The 21254-nt window shown below is 36.9% G+C and overlaps 2 protein-coding genes and 1 pseudogene across 5 annotated transcripts in view; all 3 read left to right on the top strand.

The window, feature by feature from the left end:
- Window positions 1–21254, top strand: part of MBTPS2 (membrane bound transcription factor peptidase, site 2) — a 37431-nt gene that overhangs the window by 1138 nt on the left and 15039 nt on the right. For all 4 annotated transcript variants that reach the window (XR_004134541.2, XR_010379540.1, XM_064483325.1 and 1 more), the window contains exons 2-5: window positions 2024–2172; window positions 4847–5066; window positions 12350–12453; window positions 14142–14269. Coding sequence is in view for 2 of the 4 variants with exons in the window: in XM_064483325.1 (XP_064339395.1) it covers window positions 2024–2172; window positions 4847–5066; window positions 12350–12453; window positions 14142–14269 (601 nt within the window). In the remaining 2 variants the exon portion in view is untranslated. The remainder of the gene's footprint in view (window positions 1–2023; window positions 2173–4846; window positions 5067–12349; window positions 12454–14141; window positions 14270–21254) is intronic.
- On the top strand, window positions 3478–4169 carry LOC116150789 (glycine cleavage system H protein, mitochondrial-like; annotated as a pseudogene).
- On the top strand, window positions 16057–18434 carry YY2 (YY2 transcription factor). The gene has a single exon (XM_031445719.2). The coding sequence runs from the start codon at window positions 16284–16286 to the stop codon at window positions 17445–17447; it is 1164 nt and encodes a 387-aa protein (XP_031301579.2). The 5' UTR covers window positions 16057–16283; the 3' UTR covers window positions 17448–18434.

The following is a 21254-nucleotide window of genomic DNA, read 5'->3' as shown; positions in this document are numbered from 1 at the left end:
AATAGCAAAACCCTTATGTTATGAATACTGTTTTAAATAGAATACTGTAGTTTAGTATTGTTTTAGGTTTAACAGTAAAATGAAAGGATACTTATGGTGCTTTATTGCATTTAAACTTGCAAAGTGAGGAGAGTATACAGTAGAGTCCTTAGAGCAAGAGCTGGTCTCTGCCACTTCCTAAGGACCACTTTCTTGCGTCCTTGGGCAAATTACTCTCTGTGCCTCCATTTTTTCTTCTTTAAAATAGGGGTAATCTCCTGAGATGATAGAGAGGATTACATTCATTCATCCATATAGAGCCTTGCTACTCAACCTGAGATTCAAAGACCAGCAGTACTTACATCATCTGGGAGCTTGTCAGAAACGTAGAATTCAGGCCTCATTCCTGACCTGCAGAATCAGAATCTGCATCCTCATAAAATTCCCAGCTGCTTCCTCTGCACATACTTGGCATGGTGTTTAGCATGTCATAAGCAGTACAGGCCATTGCTTATTTAAACAGTGATTTTGTTGTTTAGAAGAAACAAAGCCATATGATTTCTTCATGTTGCATATGTGACAGAAATCCAAAATAAACCGAATTTTTCAAACCTTCATAGTCTCTGGTCCGGTGTGTGAAGTGATCAGGCTTTTTGGTTTAAATTAGTTATTGTGATCATGAGAAATGCTTGTTAAGTGAACAGTTTCCATCAGGATGTCACTTAAATTTCCATACAACCCCTAGCTCCTTCGGAGAGCATTATTCCTTAAACAAAAGACCTAACTCTCATTCAGAGTATCTGCCTGGGAATGGAGAGACCTCTAGATTTTTTAGGAGCCTGCACCTTCTCTGCATCCATCATGGTCTGCTCTTCCACCCTTAGTTTGTCTAGGATTTCCTCAGTAAGAGGTGTGTCACTTTCCAAGTTCTGGAAAACAAACAGGTTTTAAAAGCTTTACCTGAAGACTGAGAGCAGAGAACATTATAGATCTAAAGGCAAACAGATACCTATATTCAGACTCAGGTCATTTTTTATGACTGATAGGGCTGAAATATCCTTCTAAAGACAAAATTTTCTCAAACAGATGAACATCTGTATAACAAAATACTTACTGTGCTAAAACTGAGGTAAAAGAGGTCGGTGGCAGTAAAGATATATAACAGGCTTGCGTTATCCAAAATCCTACATTACTCAAAGACTTCAAACTTCCCTAAAGATAAAACTCTTGTTAGGCTATGTATAAGCAGCTATCCCCCCCAACCCTGAAGAATGTAAGAAATTACTGAGACCAAGATGAGGTTAGATAAGTTTTGTACTTTTACATGATCAAATTCAGCCAAATTTCTTAGGGTTGTTGCTTAGAAGAGTATAGAAAGCCCTGATTCCAACTAACCCATTCCCTCTGTTGGACTGGCTGGGGATCTTTTTAAATTACAGCACAAGACCTATGGTAACAAGCCTTCTAGACCTGTGCTGCCCACTATGGTAGCCACTAGCACATGTGGCCATCTAGCATTTGAGACAGGGCTAGTCTGAATTGAGATGTGCTATAAGGGTAAAGCTGACACTGAATTTCAGAGACTCTGCATAAGTAAATGAACAGATTGTGAAGTATTTCAATAATTATATTTATTACATGTTGAATGACTATCTTGGATCATTTGAGTTTAAAATGTATTTAAGTTAATCTCTTTTTGTTTGCTTTTTTAACCTCAGCTATTAGAGATTTTAAAATTACATATGTGGCTTACATTTGTAGCTCACATTATATTTCTGTTGGACAATGCTGTTCTAAGCAAAAGGTCAGCAAACTTTTTTGTGGCCCAGGGGCCATAGTTTGCCAAACCCTAACCTCAGCAGACCAGCTAGTCCAAGACACTTAGTTTAATATCCTGAAGAATAAACATAAAGCTTTAAAATTATAAGCATTTGGTCAGTCACTATCTTGCTTTCCTGTAGAAAATACTTCTTTTTTTCTTTTCTTAATCATTATAAATTGTTCTTCAAAATTGAGTGATGTGGAACTTTTCTTTCTCTCTTAGTCATCTGTGTACTTTAAGCATTCTTATGAAGACTGGCTGGAAAACAACGGATTGAGCATCTCCCCTTTTCACATAAGATGGCAGACTGCTATTTTCAATCGTGCCTTTTACAGTTGGGGACGGCGGAAAGCGAGGATGCTTTACCAGTGGTATTCTTTGTTTTCTCTTTTTGGTTTAGATTAGTCATTGTGATCATGAGAAATGCTTCTTAAGTGAACTATTTCCATCATTTTCAATTTACTGAGTTTTCAAATGTTGGCAATATAAAAACTTTCTGACTTTATATAAATTTATGGGATTGCTTCATTGTGTTTTTGCATATATTCAAAATCAGGGCTGTGTCTTGTTCTGGGTGGTGGATACATGCATGGGTGCACATATGTAAAAATTCAGTGCACTATACACTTAAGACTTGTGCATTTTCCTGTGTAAGTTATACACCAATAGAAAAGCAAAAAACATATGGAGCATTTTCCACCAGGAAAATAATCCTGGAAAGTTCTCTCCCCCATCATCACACATAGAAACAAGGGCCCTGGGTGTCATAGGACTCCCAGAAGTCTTTAGGCTTTCCCCTATACTTCTGTAATACTCCTCCAGGGGAAGGATATTAAAAATATTTAACATTCAGTAAGGTGTATGAGGGAAAGTGGCCAGCAAGATTGCAGCAGCAGGGTCCTGGAGCCCCCTGGCCATGCCAGACATATCCCTTTAGTTTAAAAAAAAATTTTAAATCAGTTTATGGTGTTTATGGTTGGGGATTTACAGTGATCTCTGGCACACCCTAGAAACTGATAGGTTCTGTAGTTGACAGAATTTCTAGTAACGGAGTAGGAGGCCTTTGTCTAAATAACTTTTTGTTAAAAATTGAGCTTCAAGTGCAGTAGAGCTAGATGTAAACAAATAGATCATTAAAAGCAGAAAATGTAACAATAAAGCAAACAAACTAGAGAGAAATAATAAAGATAAGAACAGAAATCAGTGAAATAGAAAGTATACGGTAGAGAAAATCAGCAAAAGCCAAAAGTTGGTCTTTGAAAAGATTAATAAAATTGATAAACCCTTACCGTGACTGATCAAGGAAAAAAGAAGACAAAATTACTAAAAATCAGAATTGAGAAAAAAGAACATTACTATAGATTCTGTGGACTCATTTTTAAAAATATGAACCTATGGTGAACAGTGCTGTTGCCTATTATAAATTCGACAATTTAGATGAAATGGACAAGTTTCTTGAAAAACATAACTTATCAAAAAGTTAGAAAATATAATAGATTATTTCCAACTATAGAAGGGTAACTTCTAATTATTAAAACAGTAGAAGAAACTATGAAGTCTTACCATATTAATATTTAAGCTTATTACATAATTTAGCTAAAATAAAATGCAAACAATTGAATTGGTAGATGAAAAAGAATGGATGTCTCTGATGTCAAAAGAGCTTTCATAACTACATGAGAATAAGATCAAAACAATGCTATGTAGGCACCCCTGCGAACACGGCGCTAGCCACAGGGAGCGTGCGGGCCGCGGTCTGCAGCCTGCGCGCCGTCTCTGCGCCCGCCGCACCCTGCGGGCTGCAGGCACGCGCCGGCCCGGCTCTGCTCTCCGTGCGTAAATTAACAAACATGAATGGATAACGACAGAAAACGGTGTTGCAACAGTGGGAATCAGTAATTTTGCACAGGAAGCGTTGGGAGATGATGTTTACTGTAGTCTGCCTGAAGTTGGGACAAAATTGAACAGACAAGAGGAGTCTGGTGCTTTGGAAAGTGTGAAAGCTGCTAGTGAACTCTATTCTCCTCTATCAGGAGAAGTTACTGGAATTAATGAAGCTCTAGCAGAAAATCCAGGACTTGTTAACAAATCTTGTTATGAAGGTGGTTGGCTGATCAAGATGACACTCAGTAATCCTTCAGAACTAGATGAACTAATGAGTGAAGAAGAATATAAGCAATACATAAAATCTACTGAAGAGTGAAAATGGAACCCTTAAATAAACTAGTTTGAAACAACTTAATCTAGCAGAGTTGTCTTAAATAAGTGGTGGACAGATTTTTAAAAAGCAGCTTTTAGTAAAAGAAACTACTTGAAACAATGTTACCAGAAGAAAAATACCCCTTAACTAATGGCATCAGATAAATACTATGCATCTTTTTCACAGCACCCTATGATTTTTAGGGTAGGCTCCAGTTACAACATTCAGAATTCCTGAAATTATCTGTGGTAAAATTAGTTACAGTTAGAAAAAGTATGTAATTCAAGGGTAACATTGTCATCTTAAGCCTTATATAATATTGTAACTTGCTTACATCCATCCCTGGATTTGGGTGAAAATACTTAACTGAGAAAAGTTTTTGTTAGTTATACCGTGTCAGACGAAGAACAAACAATACTATCTTAATTTTGCAATATACTGTGTTTGCTGGTGCTATTTTTATACAGTGAAGCAACAGCCTTGCAGGAAAATAAGAAACAGTTTAATAAAACACTCAACTTCTCAAAAAACAAAAACAAACAAACAAACAAACAAACTGCTATGTAAGTGAGCAAAAAATACGAGAGGAAACAAACTTTTTATTGGGAACAATCTTCAGCCTGTTCAGTTTTGAGAGAATTGCAATTTCCAGAATTTAAGAACTACTTAGAGAGACTGGTGCCTGTGCTTCAGTCAAATATCTGAAGTACAGGTAGGACAAAGAAGCAGAGTTATTGAAATTTTTGGACACTGTTTTGAAGCTATGAAATGTGGCTGGTTGATAAATTTGTTAGTCCATGGATTGTGAGGAATTGTACATTTATGTAACGTTTTCCTCTTGACAGGTTCAATTTTGGAATGGTGTTTGGCGTAATTGCCATGTTCAGCTCTTTTTTTCTACTGGGGAAAACGCTGATGCAGACTTTAGCACAAATGATGGCTGACTCTCCCTCTTCCTCTTCCTCTTCCTCTTCTTCCTCTTCCTCCTCTTCTTCCTCCTCTTCATCCTCTTCCTCTTCCTCCTCCTCTTCCTCACTTCACAACGAACAGGTGCTGCAAGTCGTGGTAAGTGCCTTCTTGTTGCTTTAAGTAGCTTTGTTGAAACATCTATTTCCTCTGGATAGCGTTAACTCCTATCCATAATATAAATATGAAAGTAAATTAAAAGTCTCACAATATCTCAAATTACTTTCTTAAACAAAATCATTAGTAAGAATATAGCAAAGAATTGTTACAATATATAGTAGTAATAGTAGAAGTAGTAATAGAACAAATGGACCACTCCAGGTATTTGATTTAATTCATGTTGTCTTCTTGAGGTGTTAAATGATTGTTACTGTGAAAGAATAAGCATGCCGATTTAAGATATCTATGATGTATAAATAAATTGCATCTTAATCCTATGCAAAGTGTTCCCCTTTTCTCTTCATGGCTTTCAGACTCTAACCAATAATACCCTTTCAATTAAAGGTAAAAGACGTTTTGAATGGTCACTGTCATTTCTTGATGTGAAGAATAATGTGCTGAGTTGTACTACTTTGACTGTAAGCTATTTATACTAATTCCTGCTTTAAGTACAATTTGTAGACCTATACCGTATCAATTCATGTCTCCAGAGTTTGAAGGGGTGCTTTATCACTCACTAACTTATTTTAAATTTTTTACATTAATAGTTTCCATTTCCATGAGTCATTGACATTGTTTTTAATCATGTTCTTATTAATGGAATGGACTATTTGAGTTAGTGACAGATTTTCTTTTTAACTGAAGTATAGTTGATTTACAGTATTGTGTTAGTTTCAGGTATACAGCCTAGTGATTCAGTATTTTTGTAGATTATATTCCATTGTAAGTTATTACAAGATGAGTATAATTCCCTATGCTATACAGTGTATCCTTGTTGATTACCTGCTTTATATGTAGTAGTTTATATCTGTTAATACCCCTAATTTGTCCCTCCCCCCTTCCTTTTACCCTTTAGTAAGCACAAGTTTCTGTGTCTGAGTCTGTTTCTGCTTTGCATATACATTCATTTGTATTATTTTTTAGATTCTACATATAAGTGATATCATACAATGTTTTGTCTTTTTCTGTCTGACTTATTTCACTAAGCATAATGCTCTCTAGGTTCATCCATGTTGCTGCAGATAGTAGTATTTCATTCTTTTTTATGGCTCAGTAATGTTCCATTGTGTGTGTGTGTGTGTGTGTGTGTGTGTGTGTGTGTGTGTGCGTGTTCGCGTGCGCGTGTATACATCACATTTTCTTAATCCAGTCATCTTTTTTTTTTTTTCCAGTCGTCTGTTGATAAACACTTAGGTTGTATCCATGTCTTGGCTATTGTAAATAGTCCTGCTATAAACTCTGGGGTGCATGTATCTTTTCGAATTAGTGTTTTTGGGGTTTTTTTGGCTATATACCCAGGAGTGGAATTGCTGGATCACATGGTAGTTCTGTTTTTAGTTTTTTTAAGGAACCTCCATACTGTTTTCCCTAGTGGCTGCACCAGTTTACATTCCCACCAACAGTGTACCAGGATTCCCTTTTCTCCACATCCTCTCCAGCATTTCTTATTTGTAGACATTTTAATGATGGCCATTCTGACTGGTGTGATGTGATACCTCATTGTGGTTTTGATTTGCATTTCTCTGATAGTTAGCAATACTGAACATCTTTTCATGTGCCTGTTAGCCATCTGTATGTCTTTTTGGAAAAATGTTTACTCAAGGGTGAGAGTTGTTCGTTGTTTTTTTTTTTAGCTCATCTCTTTGTGGCCTCTACTAACTGGATCACTGTGGGAAAATTACAAGTCATTTGTAGAGAAAAATAAAGAATCTCTCCTATAGTAATAGCTCTTTCTTAGAGGTTAAAAGGATTCAGGTGGGTAAGGCCTCAGAAGAGATGATTTATTTCTTCAGCAGTCATTTATGGAGTGTATTCTGCCTACTGGCCTTGTGCTGAGTCTTGCATATTTGGGAAACAATATCCAATCCTAGCATTCATAGAGCTTTCAGTCTAGAGGGAGAGCTGCTATGATTGTACTACAGTTGGACAGAGTACAAAGTTGCAGAAACAAAGAGAAGGCATGCTGAAGTGTGCCTGGCACTGGGAAGAGAGTAGAGAAGAAGGGAAGGGTGAAGAGAGTCCACATACCCTGGGAAAGGAAGATGGCTGTTGAGCATGCCAGTAACAGAGGGAGCATATAACATGGAAAGGCAGAGGGAATAATAATACTAATAATTAAATCTAGTTAATATACAGTGTTTCCCATGTGAAGTTTTTGTACCTATTTTATTCTTATAGCAATCTGGAGGTAAGTATTATTATTATCCCTGATTCACAGATGAGAAAACCAAGGCACAGAGATGTTAAGTCACTTGCCTGCAGTCACTTCTAGTAAATGGTGGGTCCATCACTCACCCACCACTGACCTCAGAACCTATGCACATTATGCTCTACTTTCTTAAGAAAGACCAACAATTCCTCAAGGAATTCTCAAGTAACTTTGACCTGTGTCTAAGAGGTGTATGGTAAAGGTATACAGTGTAGGAGATAAGATTGGAGATAATAGGTAGGGTCTGGATTATGAAGGGCCATTCTAAGAAGTTTTGATTTTTTTCTGTAGATAACGTGTCTGTTCAAAATGGACTGGAGTAGGGTTTCACTGAAGATGGGGAGACCATTTAAGAGGGCATTTGGAATAATTCATGTTAGAAGCAATAAAGATCTAAACTAAATTAGTGGTAAGAAGAATTGAAGGGGCTAGATTTAGCGGATCTTTTAGAGTAGAGTTCTCAGACCTCAGTGATTAATTGAATGTGATGCTGGAGAGAGAAGGAAGAATTTAGGGTGACTCTCAGGCTGCATGATTGGTTATTGTTTGCCAGTAGAAAAAGAAGCAGGCTTGCAGGAAATATCACTGGCCTGTCTGCCTGCTAGGATTAGAATGGCAAAATTGGGGGCAGGGGCAAGTAGTTTTTCTTTTTTAGTGTAACAAGTTTTTTTAATTAATTTTTTATTTGATAAACTTGACGTTAGAATTTGTAAATTTAAGATGTACAGCGTGTTACTTTGTTACATTTATATATTGTAATATGATTGCCCCTGGAGCAATAGTTACCAAATTATGTCATAATAGTACAGTATTTTTTACTATACACATTATACTGTGCATTAGATCTCTGTGGCTTATCTACTACTCATTTCAACTTGTACCCTTAGACACTGTCACTCTTAACCCCCCATCTCCTGGTAACCACCATTTTACTGCTTTTCAACAACAGGTTTGACTTTTTTAGATTCTACATATAAATGATATCATACAGTACTTGTCTTTCTCTGACTATTTCACTTTGCATAATGTGTTTAAGGTCTATCCATGTTGTTGCCAATGGCAGGATATCTTCCTTTCTCATGGCTGAATAATATTCCATTGTGTATATATATGTGCCACATTGTTTTTATCCATTCATCTTTTAGTGGGCATTTGGATTGTTTCCATAATCTTGGCTATCATGAATAATGCTGTGATAAGCATGGATGTGCATATATCTTGTCAAAATCCTGTTTTCATTTCCTTTGGTTATATACCCAGAAGTGGAATTGATGAATCATATGTTAGATCTATTTTTAGTTTTTTGAGGAACCTTCATGTTGCTTTCTATAGTGGTTGAACTAATTTATATTTCCACCAACAGTGTATAAGGGCTCCCTTTCCACCACATCCTCGCCACTACCTGTGCTGTCTCTTTTGTTTTTGACAATAGCCATTTTAACAGGTGTGAGGTGGTGTCTCATTGTGGTTTTGATTGACATTTCCCTGATGATTAGTGATGTTGAGCACCTTTTCCCGTGCCTTTTGGCCATTTTGATGTCCCCTTTGGAAAAATGTCTAATTAGTTCTTCTGGCCATTTTTTAATCAGATTGTTTCGGAGTTTTATTTGTTTATTATTAAGTTGTGTTGGTTCTTTATATATTTTGGATATTCACCCCTTATCCAATATATGGTTTGCAGAAATTTTTCTCCCATTCTGTAGGCTGCTATTGATTGTTTCTTTTGCTGTGTAGAAGCTTTTGAGTTTGATGTAGTCCCATTTTTTGATTTTTTGCTACTTTTGTTTTTTGTGCTTTTGGTGTTATATCTAAAAAAAAAAATCGTTGCCTGAATGGCAAAGTGTTGTTTAGAGAATAAATTATTTCTTCTGTTTGCTTTTCAGCTTATTCATAGAGCTCACAAAAATATTGACTCTGTTAGGAGAGCCAAGCTTTGGAACCATTAAGAAGTCAGCTGCCTTCTGTAGTCTACCCTGCATATTTTTGTATAAGTTTATTTTATCTCCTGACATGAGCTCTTGCAGCTTGGAGAACATACTTTCTGTTTACTCTATAATTCCCTACAGCTTCATTCAGTATTAATTCTCAAAAACCTGGCACTCTGTGTTATTGAGAGATCAGTATTCTGGTACATCTAATACCCTGTGTGATCATGGCCAAAACAGATGGGCAGTTGAGTATGGTTGCCAGCAAATAAGACCTACCATCTGTTGGTATAGTCACACACTCACATCCTTACCTTATCTCATTATTACATCCATTGAAATAATAAAGAGAAGGAATCAGTATCCTATTGGATCAAGCCTACTGATTTATTTGAAATAAAGGTAAGGTAACCTGGATACTTTGTAATATAGAGGGAATTTGTGAGAATTAATCTTAAGTTTAGAGAGAGGTCAGAGAAAAGGAAACTACAGATTTGAATAGACAGGTGACTGACAACATGGGAATGGAGCAGATGTGTAGAAAAAGGTACAGTGATGTTCTTGAAAAGAACTGCTTAGTAGGGTCTGGGTAAAGAGAACTTCACATAATGAGCATCATAAAAATGTCCATAGCCTTTGACCATTTACTTCCATATCTGGAACTCTAGCTTAAGGGAACACTTCCAAATATAGAAAAAATAGTATTCATCAACTCTATCCTAATTTTTATTATTATGAAGAATTGGAAACAACCACAATATATAATTGGAGAAATGGTTAAATTAGGGGATTCTCAGTGAATGAAATAGTATGCATACATTAAAAATAATGACTTTGAAAACTAGTTCCATAGCTAGAGAAAGGACACTTGGAATTAATGAATTTAGAAAGCCATTCAAGCAGCATGGTTTGGATCTCCTCTTCAGTTACTAAAAAAGGCTTAAAAGTGAAATTCCTTTGTTATACACAAAAATAAATTCCAATTGAATTACAATTAAAACATGAAATCATAAAAGACCCTAAAAGAAAAACAAGTAGGTTTCTGCTTATATGAACACAGAATGGGAAAGACATATGCATAATACTAATGGCAGGAACCATGAATATTGATAGATTTGACTACATAAAATTTTGTATATCAAAAAACTAGAAATAAAAGGCAAAATGATGAGAATACATCTGTGACATGTATCACAGAGGACTGATAATTGATATTTGAAATGATCTTACAGACAATAAGAAAAACATGAATATTCTAGGAGAAAAAATAGGCAAGTCATGAATAGGCTACTCACAAAAGATCTATCGGTGGTCAAAAAGTAGCAGGAAAGTTCAGCTTAATAATCATCAAAGAACTATAAATCAAACAATATGATGCTTTCTATTCCTCTCAAATTGCAGATTTGAATAAAATGAGCTTGCCCAAGGTTATGGAAGGGTCTTTCAGAGAACAGTTTGATATGTATCAAAGTCCTTTAAATTTTGTGTATAATAGTATTTGTTACCCTCTCTGTTAGGCATAATGTTAAACAATTGACAAGGATTATCTCTTGTAATCTTCAGAATTACCCTTTCATGTAAATATCATTATTTCCATTTTTATGATGAGGAAATTGAAGTGTTGGAGGAATAATCCAAACTTCCTCAACATCCCTTAGCTAGTTATTGATGGAGCCAAAACAACAAATCCACGTGATGTGTCTCCAGAGCCTGAACCAACCATACTTGTCTAAGTTTATTCCCCCCAAATATTTGTGTATATATATCCAAATATGTTTATCACAGTATTTATAAGAATAGAAACCTTTAAAACAATTAAATGCCCAACAGTATATTCCGTGGAATACAATGCAGCTATTAAAAATCATTTTGAACCAGAAAATACTCATGGGAAAATGTTTGTGATATTATTAAGTGAAAGGGGCAGGTTTCAGAACCATATTTATAATAAAAGTATAATTTTTATGTGTACATGAGAAGGCTGGAAGGACATATATTAAAACACTGAGAACTGTTTTTTGTTTTGTGTTTGTGGAGCAGGATTATAGGTTTCTACTTTTCTTTGAGTTTTCCAGTTTCCCTACTTTAAACATATTTTATAATTAATTTAAAATAACAATTAATAAAAGAAAGGACTTTCCTCCAGAAGGATACCTTTAGGGTCCCACTGCCTGGATTGTGAGAAATAGATGCTCAGTAAGTAAGTGGATAATGATGCCTGGTGTCCCCACTTAGCCTAATTTATAGAATCTCTTTTTAACAGATGACATAACTTGGTAATGATTATTTACCTTACAGGAAGATTCTTAAGTAGCTAAAAATATTTTACTGTGCAGCCCTTACAATAGCAAACTTACATGCACAACAGTCAGGAGCACATGATTGCAAGGCTTCTTTATTGGCCCTTAACATGTCTGTATGGTCCAAATGCCTTACTTTCTGCATTAAATTTCAATTTTAATATAATATTTATATATCACTTTGATACCATTTTGCTGACCAGTGTATTAGACAGACTGATGAAATAGAGGGCATGGTGCTCCCATACTAGTAAGGCACTTTATTACACTGCCTTTAATTATCAGCTCTCATACAACTGGATAATACTAAAATGAAACTCATTGAGGAGGGGTGGGGACATCCTGTATTACTCGCATAAGTACTTAGAACCTTGCAATAACACTTCAGAGGAAGGACTAGGAATTGTAATAAGAATTCCCAGACCAGGCTTCCAGCCCTTGAGGGTGGATCAGCTGCTGACTCCTTCACTGTCACTCTGCCTTCCCTGGCACTTGGCCAGGGTCCATAATTCTTTCCCATGGTAAAGACTTCAGGAAGCTAACGTTTCAACTTTTTAACCTGGTGTTTCCTGTTCTCTTTAGACTGGTGTGCTTAGTTCAAAAACCACCTCATTCAAAAAACTGACTGGTGTTTTTATTTTTATTGTGATAGAAATTGAGAAGTGGATCATTGGTATTCATATTATTTTTAGTTTACAGAACATTCAGTTTGGAAGTTTAAGTTTTAATACAGAGTGAACATCGTGGTCTCTTGGTACCCAAGTGTGTATTCATTGTGTCTATGAACAGGTTCCTGGTATAAATTTACCCGTCAACCAACTGACCTACTTCTTTGCTGCAGTCCTCATTAGTGGTGTCGTACATGAAATTGGACATGGAATAGCAGCTATCAGGTAATGATATTTACCTGTCTCTTTCTACTCCATACAAAGATGCTTTTCATTTAGTTGGACTTACTACTAAAATCTGCTATATTTGATACTTTTTCTTTCTGTGGATGCTGCCCAGTGCATATCTACCATTATTATTTTAAGGTGCCTTCTCTTTTATAGAGGAGATTAATATATTGATGAATATGCCCAGTTAACTATGCACATCTATAATCTGGATCTTTCTATCCTTTGTCCTTTGCCAGCATGGTTATATCCTCATGGTGCTTCAGTATTTTCATCTAATCCTGAAACCTAATCTTTCTATTCATCATTGGATCAGAATAACCACTGCACTCAAAGCCTACCTACCTGCCTTCTTAGTACTTTCTTTGGCTCATCATCTGAAATACTTTCCTGCTTCTACTCATGGCCTCTGCTGGCTACAGCAAGAACACTGAAAGCTCTGGGTTCGTTAACAAATGTAGCCTATCTAGAAAACCAAGCGGAAGAAGATAAGGGAGGATGAGACCTGGGACTTGGTACAAGTATCATGCCCTGTTCTTGTCTTGACTACCCAAATGTATCATTGTAATTATACCTGAGCATTTTAAAGTCTCCTAAACCTGAAAATTGTGATGGAGGAGAAAGTGAATCACGATTCTCCTTTATTCCCACTGCTATAATGAACCCACATACTGATGGGAATGTGTTTTATCCTTTGGGTGTGTGGATCAGATAAAAGGTTTTAGAGGAGAAGATTTAATCACTTCTTATTACTTTCCAGTTGCTTATGAACAAGAGTCTATTGACTGGCAATAAACCCTCATCTTGACAGAGCATATACTGTTACACAGGTTTGCCGTGTGGTGGTTTAAGTGGACGGCTACTTTTTTTTTTTAATCTTTCATCTTTGTTTTCACTTTTTTAGCACTTCAGCTTTTAGGGTTTTACATATACAAAGCATTGTTTTTAACAGTTTAATCACAATATGTTTGTGAAATAATTTGGGTAATTTTTTACAAAATCCCAACTGCCAAGAAAAGGTGAATTATACAGTCATCTTATATATTTAATGCTAACTGACAGCACAGTATATTTAGGTGATGCTTTTTTTAGAGTAGCTGTTCGGTCTTACGAGGCTATTAAGTGTAATTCCATTTTAAAGAATGAATAGTTCTCTCAAGGACAATCTGAGCATTATGCATTTTTAAATGTACTTATTTTAACATTCAACTGGCATACACTTAGATAAACCTCTATCTTTATAATAGCTAAAACAAATATAAATATCTAGATAATTTACTTGAATTCTATTTTCTACTGTGTCCTTCTCTGAAAATAATTCAGAGTAAACGATAAAAGTGTTTTTCATTTAGTTGCTCATAGAGATATTAACTATTTCTTCATATATGTGACTGATTTCAAATTATTTTCTCAGCATGTCAGTTTCTAAAAATTTTGAAGTTTTATGTCTATTTCAGAGTGCCCCTTTTTACAAAATATAGTTTCACTGATAACCAAATCTATATGCTATTATAAAATTACAATGAAATAAATATATATCATATATGACTTTTTGTCTGTTCAGAGAGACTTGTTTTTTAAGTCAGAATTTGAATTACAGTTGGAAGTTTTAAGATTACATGCATTATTAATTTGAAAAAATGCAATACTAGTAGTAAATTCCTTTTTCTTATATGATTTCTTAGGGAACAAGTTCGATTTAATGGCTTTGGGATTTTTCTCTTCATTATTTATCCTGGAGCATTTGTTGATCTGTTCACCACTCATTTGCAACTTATATCACCAGTCCAGCAGCTAAGGATATTTTGTGCAGGTAACAGACTTTAATTTCTTTGTTAATCTGTGTGTTTAGTGGTTTTATGGGAAGTACTTCTATCACAAATGAAAATACCTCACCTTTTGGTTGATAAATTCAGCTTGTAAGTCTCTCAGAAGTAGTAGAGCAAAATAATTTCCACTCCAGTTTCTTCTTTTTTTAACATGAATTATTTTAAAATGACCAGAACATATCATGAAAATATGACTAAAGCATTACATTAGACATGAGGCCAGTTAATAATCATAGGGAGTGTAATCCACAATGAAAATGTAATCGTTGAGTCTCTTACTGAATGAAGTAATAAGCCATCAAAACAAAAATGGAAAAAGTACAAGTTAAAAACACAAATGTAATAAAGGAGGCTCTTCTCATTTGTCAACACATGGCACATAGGTATGAAAAAGTTTATTGAAGCTCTAATTAGCAAGATAAAAAAATCAGTAGTTATGTCGGACCCTCTACCATGATAATTTCTTTTCAAGTGTCCATGAAATTTATAAAAATTGACTAATTTGATTCAAAACCATAATTTCAGTATGTTTAAAAATGGTAGTGAAATAATGTGTAAAGTTTTGCTAAAAGGAAAATTCACTGTCTTAGGCTGTTGTTATGAAATAAGAAATAAATCAGTTAAGCAGTCAAGTGAAGAAGTGAGAAAAGAACTATAAAGTAGGTAGGCAATGATGTATTTAGTATGGGTATAGGCAGAAAATAATAAATTAGAAAAAAGAAAAATAGGGCTGTTAAATCCAAGAGTTCTTTGAAGAACAGAAAAGATTAAACAATGGAGAAAGCATCTACGGACAGAACTAGCAATCAGATTGGGGAATGACAACTGATACAGAGAAAATTAAAACAATTATAAAAGTGTTTTTTGTTCATCTCTGCAAAAACTTCTCAAAAAGCTGGATAATTTTTTAATAGCCTAAATTAATCCCAGAGGAGACAGAAAAAAAGTTCTAAACAGGGTAATTAGGAGAAATTAAGAAAGTTAAGAAATTAAGAAGGAGAAATTAAGAAAGTTAAAGAATGTTCATAGGTGGAATTCTTTCATATCTTGAAGGAAAGGATTTTTCTTTTTAATTCCAATTTGGTACAAGCTTTCCAGGTCACGTAGAGAAGGAAAGTAAGATTTTTTTTTTAAAGCCAGTGTAACACTGATAAAGCATCTTGTAAAGCACAAAAAAAATTCTACAGCTGATGTATCTAAACAATGCAAGGATGGCTCAACATTAGGAAATCTTATTTGCATGTGGTAAACGTTGCCCTTAGGGGGAAAAAATCCTCATCTCAGCAGATACTGAAATGAGTATTTAAGAAAATTCAACCTCCATTAATGGCTAAAAAACAAAAATGTGTAGTAAAAGTAGAAATGGCTGGATACGTCCTAATGGTATGACACTTAGAACCATTCCTATTAAAAGACAAGACAAGCAATCCCACTATCAGTGATACTATTATTAAATGGTATGTAAATGTGGGTCAGTGTAATTACATAAGAAGAAAAAAGCATAAACATTAGAAAGGAGTAGGCTCCCCCACCACCCTCCCACATATTGTTATACCTGGTGGCGGGTAGGGGAAGGACAAGAAAATCAATGTAAATGAAATACAGAAAAATTCTGTAGAGCCTGGTTACCGATTTCAAAAAAACAATAGCTTGGCACACTGAGCGAAGAGGTGCACAGGGGCGGGGCGGCTCGCGCCTGCACAGGCGCATGAACCGGGGCGCGCGCTCGGCTAGGGCGCCCCAGCGGGGGTGGGGGGGCGCATGCGCAGGGTGCCCAGAAGCGCATGCGCAAGGCGCACCCAGAAACACCCGCGTCTGTCTGCGGCGTCTTCCGGCGTCTTCCCGCGTCTTCCGCGTCTTCCGCGTCTTTCTCGTCCACCACCACAACCGCCCGCACCTTTCTCTGGAGCTCGTGGTTTTCCTACAGCCTTTCTTTTCCACGGCCTTCTGGTCACTCAGTCGCTGCTCAGTAGCCAGAGCCTCTGAAGAGCCGTCAGCATGGCCTCAAACGACACTTTCTACATCACCACAGAAAACTCGGAGATGTCTACAAATATTGTGGAGCTGCGCCAGATCCATATGGAGACTATCCCTGTGGAGACCATCCCTGTGGAGACCATCCCTGTGGAGACAATCCCTGTGGAGACCATGGCGTTGGAATCGATCGAGGGGTGTGAGGATATCAGCGGCAGTTGGGTCCACGGCGGTCACCACCAGCTGCCTCTGATGGCGCTGCAGCCTCTCGTTATCAGCAGCCCAAACCCAGGGGACCACGACCAGGAAATGATCATGGTGCAAACGCAGGAGGAGGTGGTGGGCTATTTCGAGTCCGATAACCTGCAGGCCGGCAATGTGGAGAACCAGATACTCATCCCGGTCGACGATGACGCCTTCCAGCAGACCTTGGCTTCCCTGGCAGCCTCTGCATCGTCCTCGGCCCACAGCCACAGCCGGACCCGCAGCAGCCAAGGCAAGAAGCCCAGCGGTAAAAAGAGTTGCGCCGGCAGCAAGGCCGAGGCGGCAAGCAGCTCCAAGGTAGTCACCAAGAAGTGGGAGCAGAAGCAGGTGTCGATCAAAACCCTGGAGGGCGAGTTCTCTGTCACCATGTGGTCTGCCAACAATAACACAGACCTTAAGACTGGACAGACTGAGGAGCACCCGGCTCCCAATTTTTCAGAGAACATGACCGAGAAGAAACTTCCTCCTGAAGGAATCCCTGGCGTCGACTTCTCAGATCCCAAACAACTGGCAGAATTTACTCGAATGAAGCCCCAAAATACCAAAGACGAGACTCCGAGAACAATAGCTTGCCCTCACAAAGGCTGCATGAAGATGTTCAGGGATAACTCTGCAATGAGAAAACATCTGCACACCCATGGTCCCAGAGTCCACGTATGTGCAGAGTGTGGCAAAGCTTTTGTTGAGAGCTCGAAACTAAAACGACATCAACTGGTGCATACTGGAGAGAAACCTTTTCAGTGCACCTTCGAAGGCTGCGGAAAACGCTTTTCCCTAGATTTCAATTTGCGTACACACGTGCGAATCCATACGGGAGAGAAGCCCTTCGTGTGCCCCTTCGATTGTTGCAATAGGAAGTTTGCTCAGTCAACCAACCTGAAGTCTCATATCTTAACACACGTTAAGAATAAGAAGAGCCAGTGAAACGGAGAGAAGACCCTGCTCAAGCTCAAAAAGCATCTTCCAGGAATGTGATTGGAAATAAAAATGCCTTTTTCGTATAATGTTTCTAGGAAAGAATTTTTTTTAATGATTCTTATACATCTAAGGGTCAGGTTTTGATAGAGTAGTAAAAGTAAAATTAAAAGGTTAAAAAAATAATTCTTTATATGAAATAATACTGTTAAGATGCTCTGTCTTGTTCTGAAATACCGTTTGAAAAACGTGTTTTTGTAATGTTTGGTCCCAACAGGAGGATAATTCATGAACCTCACTCACATCAAAAGACAGTTCTTTATACAACTGTATGAAAAATGGGACTTCTCTTCACATTCTTTTAAATATGAAGTTCACATATTGCTTACAGTTTTTTTAAAGTTCTGTATTTTCTAAATGTTCATGTTTATACTTTTAGGAATATGTTTAGTAATTCTTGATACGGTTTTTCTGGAGGTTGATAACTTTGCAGATTGGTTTTAAAAGAATGAATGGTTACATGCATACTTAAAGTATTTACTGTTTAAAAACGTTATATAGTCTTTTTGCTATCTTAATTTTGGTTATATTCTTTGATATTGACACATTTTGCATACTATCTTTTAGCTGCTTTGGATTATGTAGTATTGAATATTAGATGTGTGATGTAATAGTCAATTTAAACCTAGTTTCGTCTTTTTATTGCCCCCAAATACTGCCAGGTGCTGTTGTTTAGTATGATTTCTTTGCCTGTTGAGCTAGAGAGTGGTGCTCAGTTGTAGAATATATTGTGTATGTATTGACCTTTTAACACTTGGTACGTACATCACTTGTAATAGAAAAAGCAAAAATAAAATAGCTGTTCTAAAGAAAGAAAAAAAAAAGCTTGCCTATATAAATGCTATAGCTAGAAGATAGAGAAAATGAGGTTGGGGGTTGCCACTGGCATCTGGTGGATAGAGGCCAGGGATGCTGCTAAACATTTTACAATGCAAAAGACAGTTCCCCATAACAAAGAATTACCTGGCCCCAAATGCCAGTAGTCCTACTGTTGAGAAACCCTGCTCTAAAGAAAGTAAGAATTGTAACAAATATTTATTTAGTATACTTACACATAAATCATTAATGAACAAAAGGTTGTTTAAATAAGGAAAGAAAGGCACGGCCATTGCCACTTAGCCACCATGGGCAAATCTGGAATCTAGCAGGGAGGTCTGATAGCAGTTGCATCCCTGAGCAGATAGGAGGCTTCCCAGAGAGTCAAAGAATCAGTGCTGCTGTGTGCCCCTCTAACTGTTGCTTGGATGGGAAAAGTCAGGGTTGTATGGTGGTATCCTGATAATGGAGAAAGAAGGTGCAAGCTTTTAGGCAGTCCTAGTGGATTGTTCCATCCTGAGGAGTTGAGGGGAAAGGTGAATATAGTACATGGTAATGGTGGCAAATCTATTCAGTGGGGATGGATTATTTTGTGAAATTGTATTGAGACTAACAGAAGGAGGTGGGGGACACGGGGTTGGGGGACAGTGTGGTATAGCTGTATTCCTAAATTAGTTTCACTAAATTCCAGTGGGTGAAAGAATTAGTTTTTTTGTTTTAATTTTTTTTAATGATGCTATGAAAGCAGTACAAGAAAACAGGTGTCATCTATAATCTTGAACTGCCAAGAAAACACAGGTGAGTGTCTTTTATAATATTATGCTTGGGAAAAGCTTAATACAAAAGAACCATTTGACCGCACCAAAATTTAAAATGTCTATATAGGCAAAACTATAAACCAAGCCAAGCAACAAGCTAGAGGGAAGAAGTTATAATATCTCTTAAACAAGACCAAATTTCTCAATGTATATATTACAACCAATAATACATATAAATTAGTTTTAAAAAAAGACAACCCAGTCAAAAAATGTAAACTGACAATGGATAGAAGTAGGCAATTCTTACACAAAAGAAATACAGGGGAAGAGTATAGCTCAAGTGGCATAATGCATGCTTAGCATGCATGAAGCCCTGGGTTCAATCCCCAGTACCTCCTCAATAAGTAAACTTAATTACCTCCCCCCAAAAAATAAATAAATAAATAAATAAAAGATGTTAAGAAATACAAATAGCTATTTAATAAACATGAAAAATATACAAGCTCACTCATAATTAAGTCGAAATCAAGACAAAGACTTGACTCTTCACCTAGCAGATGGTAAAGTCAAAAATTATGATAGCGTCCAGTGTTTAGAGGATGGCTAAACATATGCCAGTTATGAGAACACAATGCAGATTCACTGGAGGTCAATTTTAATGCACATAGTTTTTGACCGAGCAGTTCCCTTTCTGTGTGGTTTTCCATACCCTCACAGATGCATACTTAATTAGATGCGTAACAATATGAGCAAAGCTGTTCGTTGCAGTACTGTATGAAAAAGTTAAAACAGCCTAAGTGGTCATTAGTAGGGAACCTTACGAATAAGTAAGTATGTTTTTTTAAAAACTGGATGACTCTGGTGGATATAAGAAATGGGTTGGATATGAATGTGTGGATAAAGAAAAGATCCAAAATATGTAAATAGAAAAGCAAAATACAGTTTCTGGTAAATAGCTTGATGCCATTGGTGTTTTTAGAAAATCTCTCTGTGTATAGAGCAGAAGAGATTTTTTGCCCAATGTGTCCTGGACTAGAGGAACATCTTACAGTGTGAATATGGTACATGGAACATGTATTAGCTAAATATCTGGCTGCTGTAATAGCTAAAAATAATGGTGACTTAAACAGTCATAAAACACTGCAAATGTAAGTAGTTCAGCGCTGATAGGATCATTCTATGATTTGAGGGACTCAGGCTCTTTCTGTGTTAGCTGTGCTATTCCCAACATGCAGCTTCTATGTCATGGAGTCAGATTTAGCTCCATCATAGCTACATTCCAGCCAGTATGACAATCCCTATCACGTCCACTAACATTCTGTTGGCCAAAACGCAGTCATATGGCCATACTAACCTTCCTGAGAGTCTGGGAGATGTATTTAAGTTACATTTCTGTCACTGTAGAACATTGGTTCTTAACCACTGGTGCTGTCATCCTCCTGGGGATGTTCAGAATGTGTGGGTTGGGGTGAGCATTGGTTGTCTTGGTGACTAGAGAGCACTAGTGGCATTCAGAGGATGGAGTCAGGAATGCTATATATCCTGTATTGTAAGGGACAGACCTACAGAACTAATAGCACTGCTCAAAAAGCTGATAGTGCCCTCACTCTGCCCCATGAGAAAAACTGCTGTAGAAGAAGGGAAGGATGGAGCGTAGGGGGTTATCTAGTGAACACCTGGCTCTGGAGGGGAGGGTGGGGAGCTCTGGTATGTAGCATTTGCTGATTCCTGTGATGTAAATATTCCTACCCTGGCCAATTTCAAGGCACCAAGCTGAAGTCCCTGAAGGAGGAGTTAGTGAAAGATGCACAGTCAGCTGTGGCAAGCAGGCTCCAGTGCACCGTGGGGTTCCCCTAATCATTTCTGTATATGTGGTGGAGAGTTATAGTCAATGTAAGATGCATACGTCAGTTGAACAAGAATGTTTTTTACTTCATCTTAACTTTTATTTGGTAGCTCTGAAGTTCCTTTCAAAGATCACAAGTATGTTTCAAATAATATGTATGCATTTTCTGAAAACCGGGTGTAGTAAGTAGAAGATACTCTATTAATTATATATGTATTTATATACACACATACCTCTCTATATGTAATAGAGGTATATATGTAAGACTGTAGATTCTAATAGTGTTAAATCATATTAGCATGTAGTCTTCCTAGTGTTATATTAACATGCTCATTT

The sequence above is a fragment of the Camelus dromedarius genome, chromosome X (genome assembly GCF_036321535.1).
Source record: "Camelus dromedarius isolate mCamDro1 chromosome X, mCamDro1.pat, whole genome shotgun sequence".
NCBI lineage: Eukaryota > Metazoa > Chordata > Mammalia > Artiodactyla > Camelidae > Camelus > Camelus dromedarius.
This window is presented reverse-complemented; position numbering and strand designations above follow the sequence as displayed.

Coding starts and splice junctions, on each gene's coding strand:
- YY2 (XM_031445719.2), top strand. CDS start 16,284: ATGGCCTCAAACGACACTTTCTACATCACCACAGAAAACTCGGAGATG.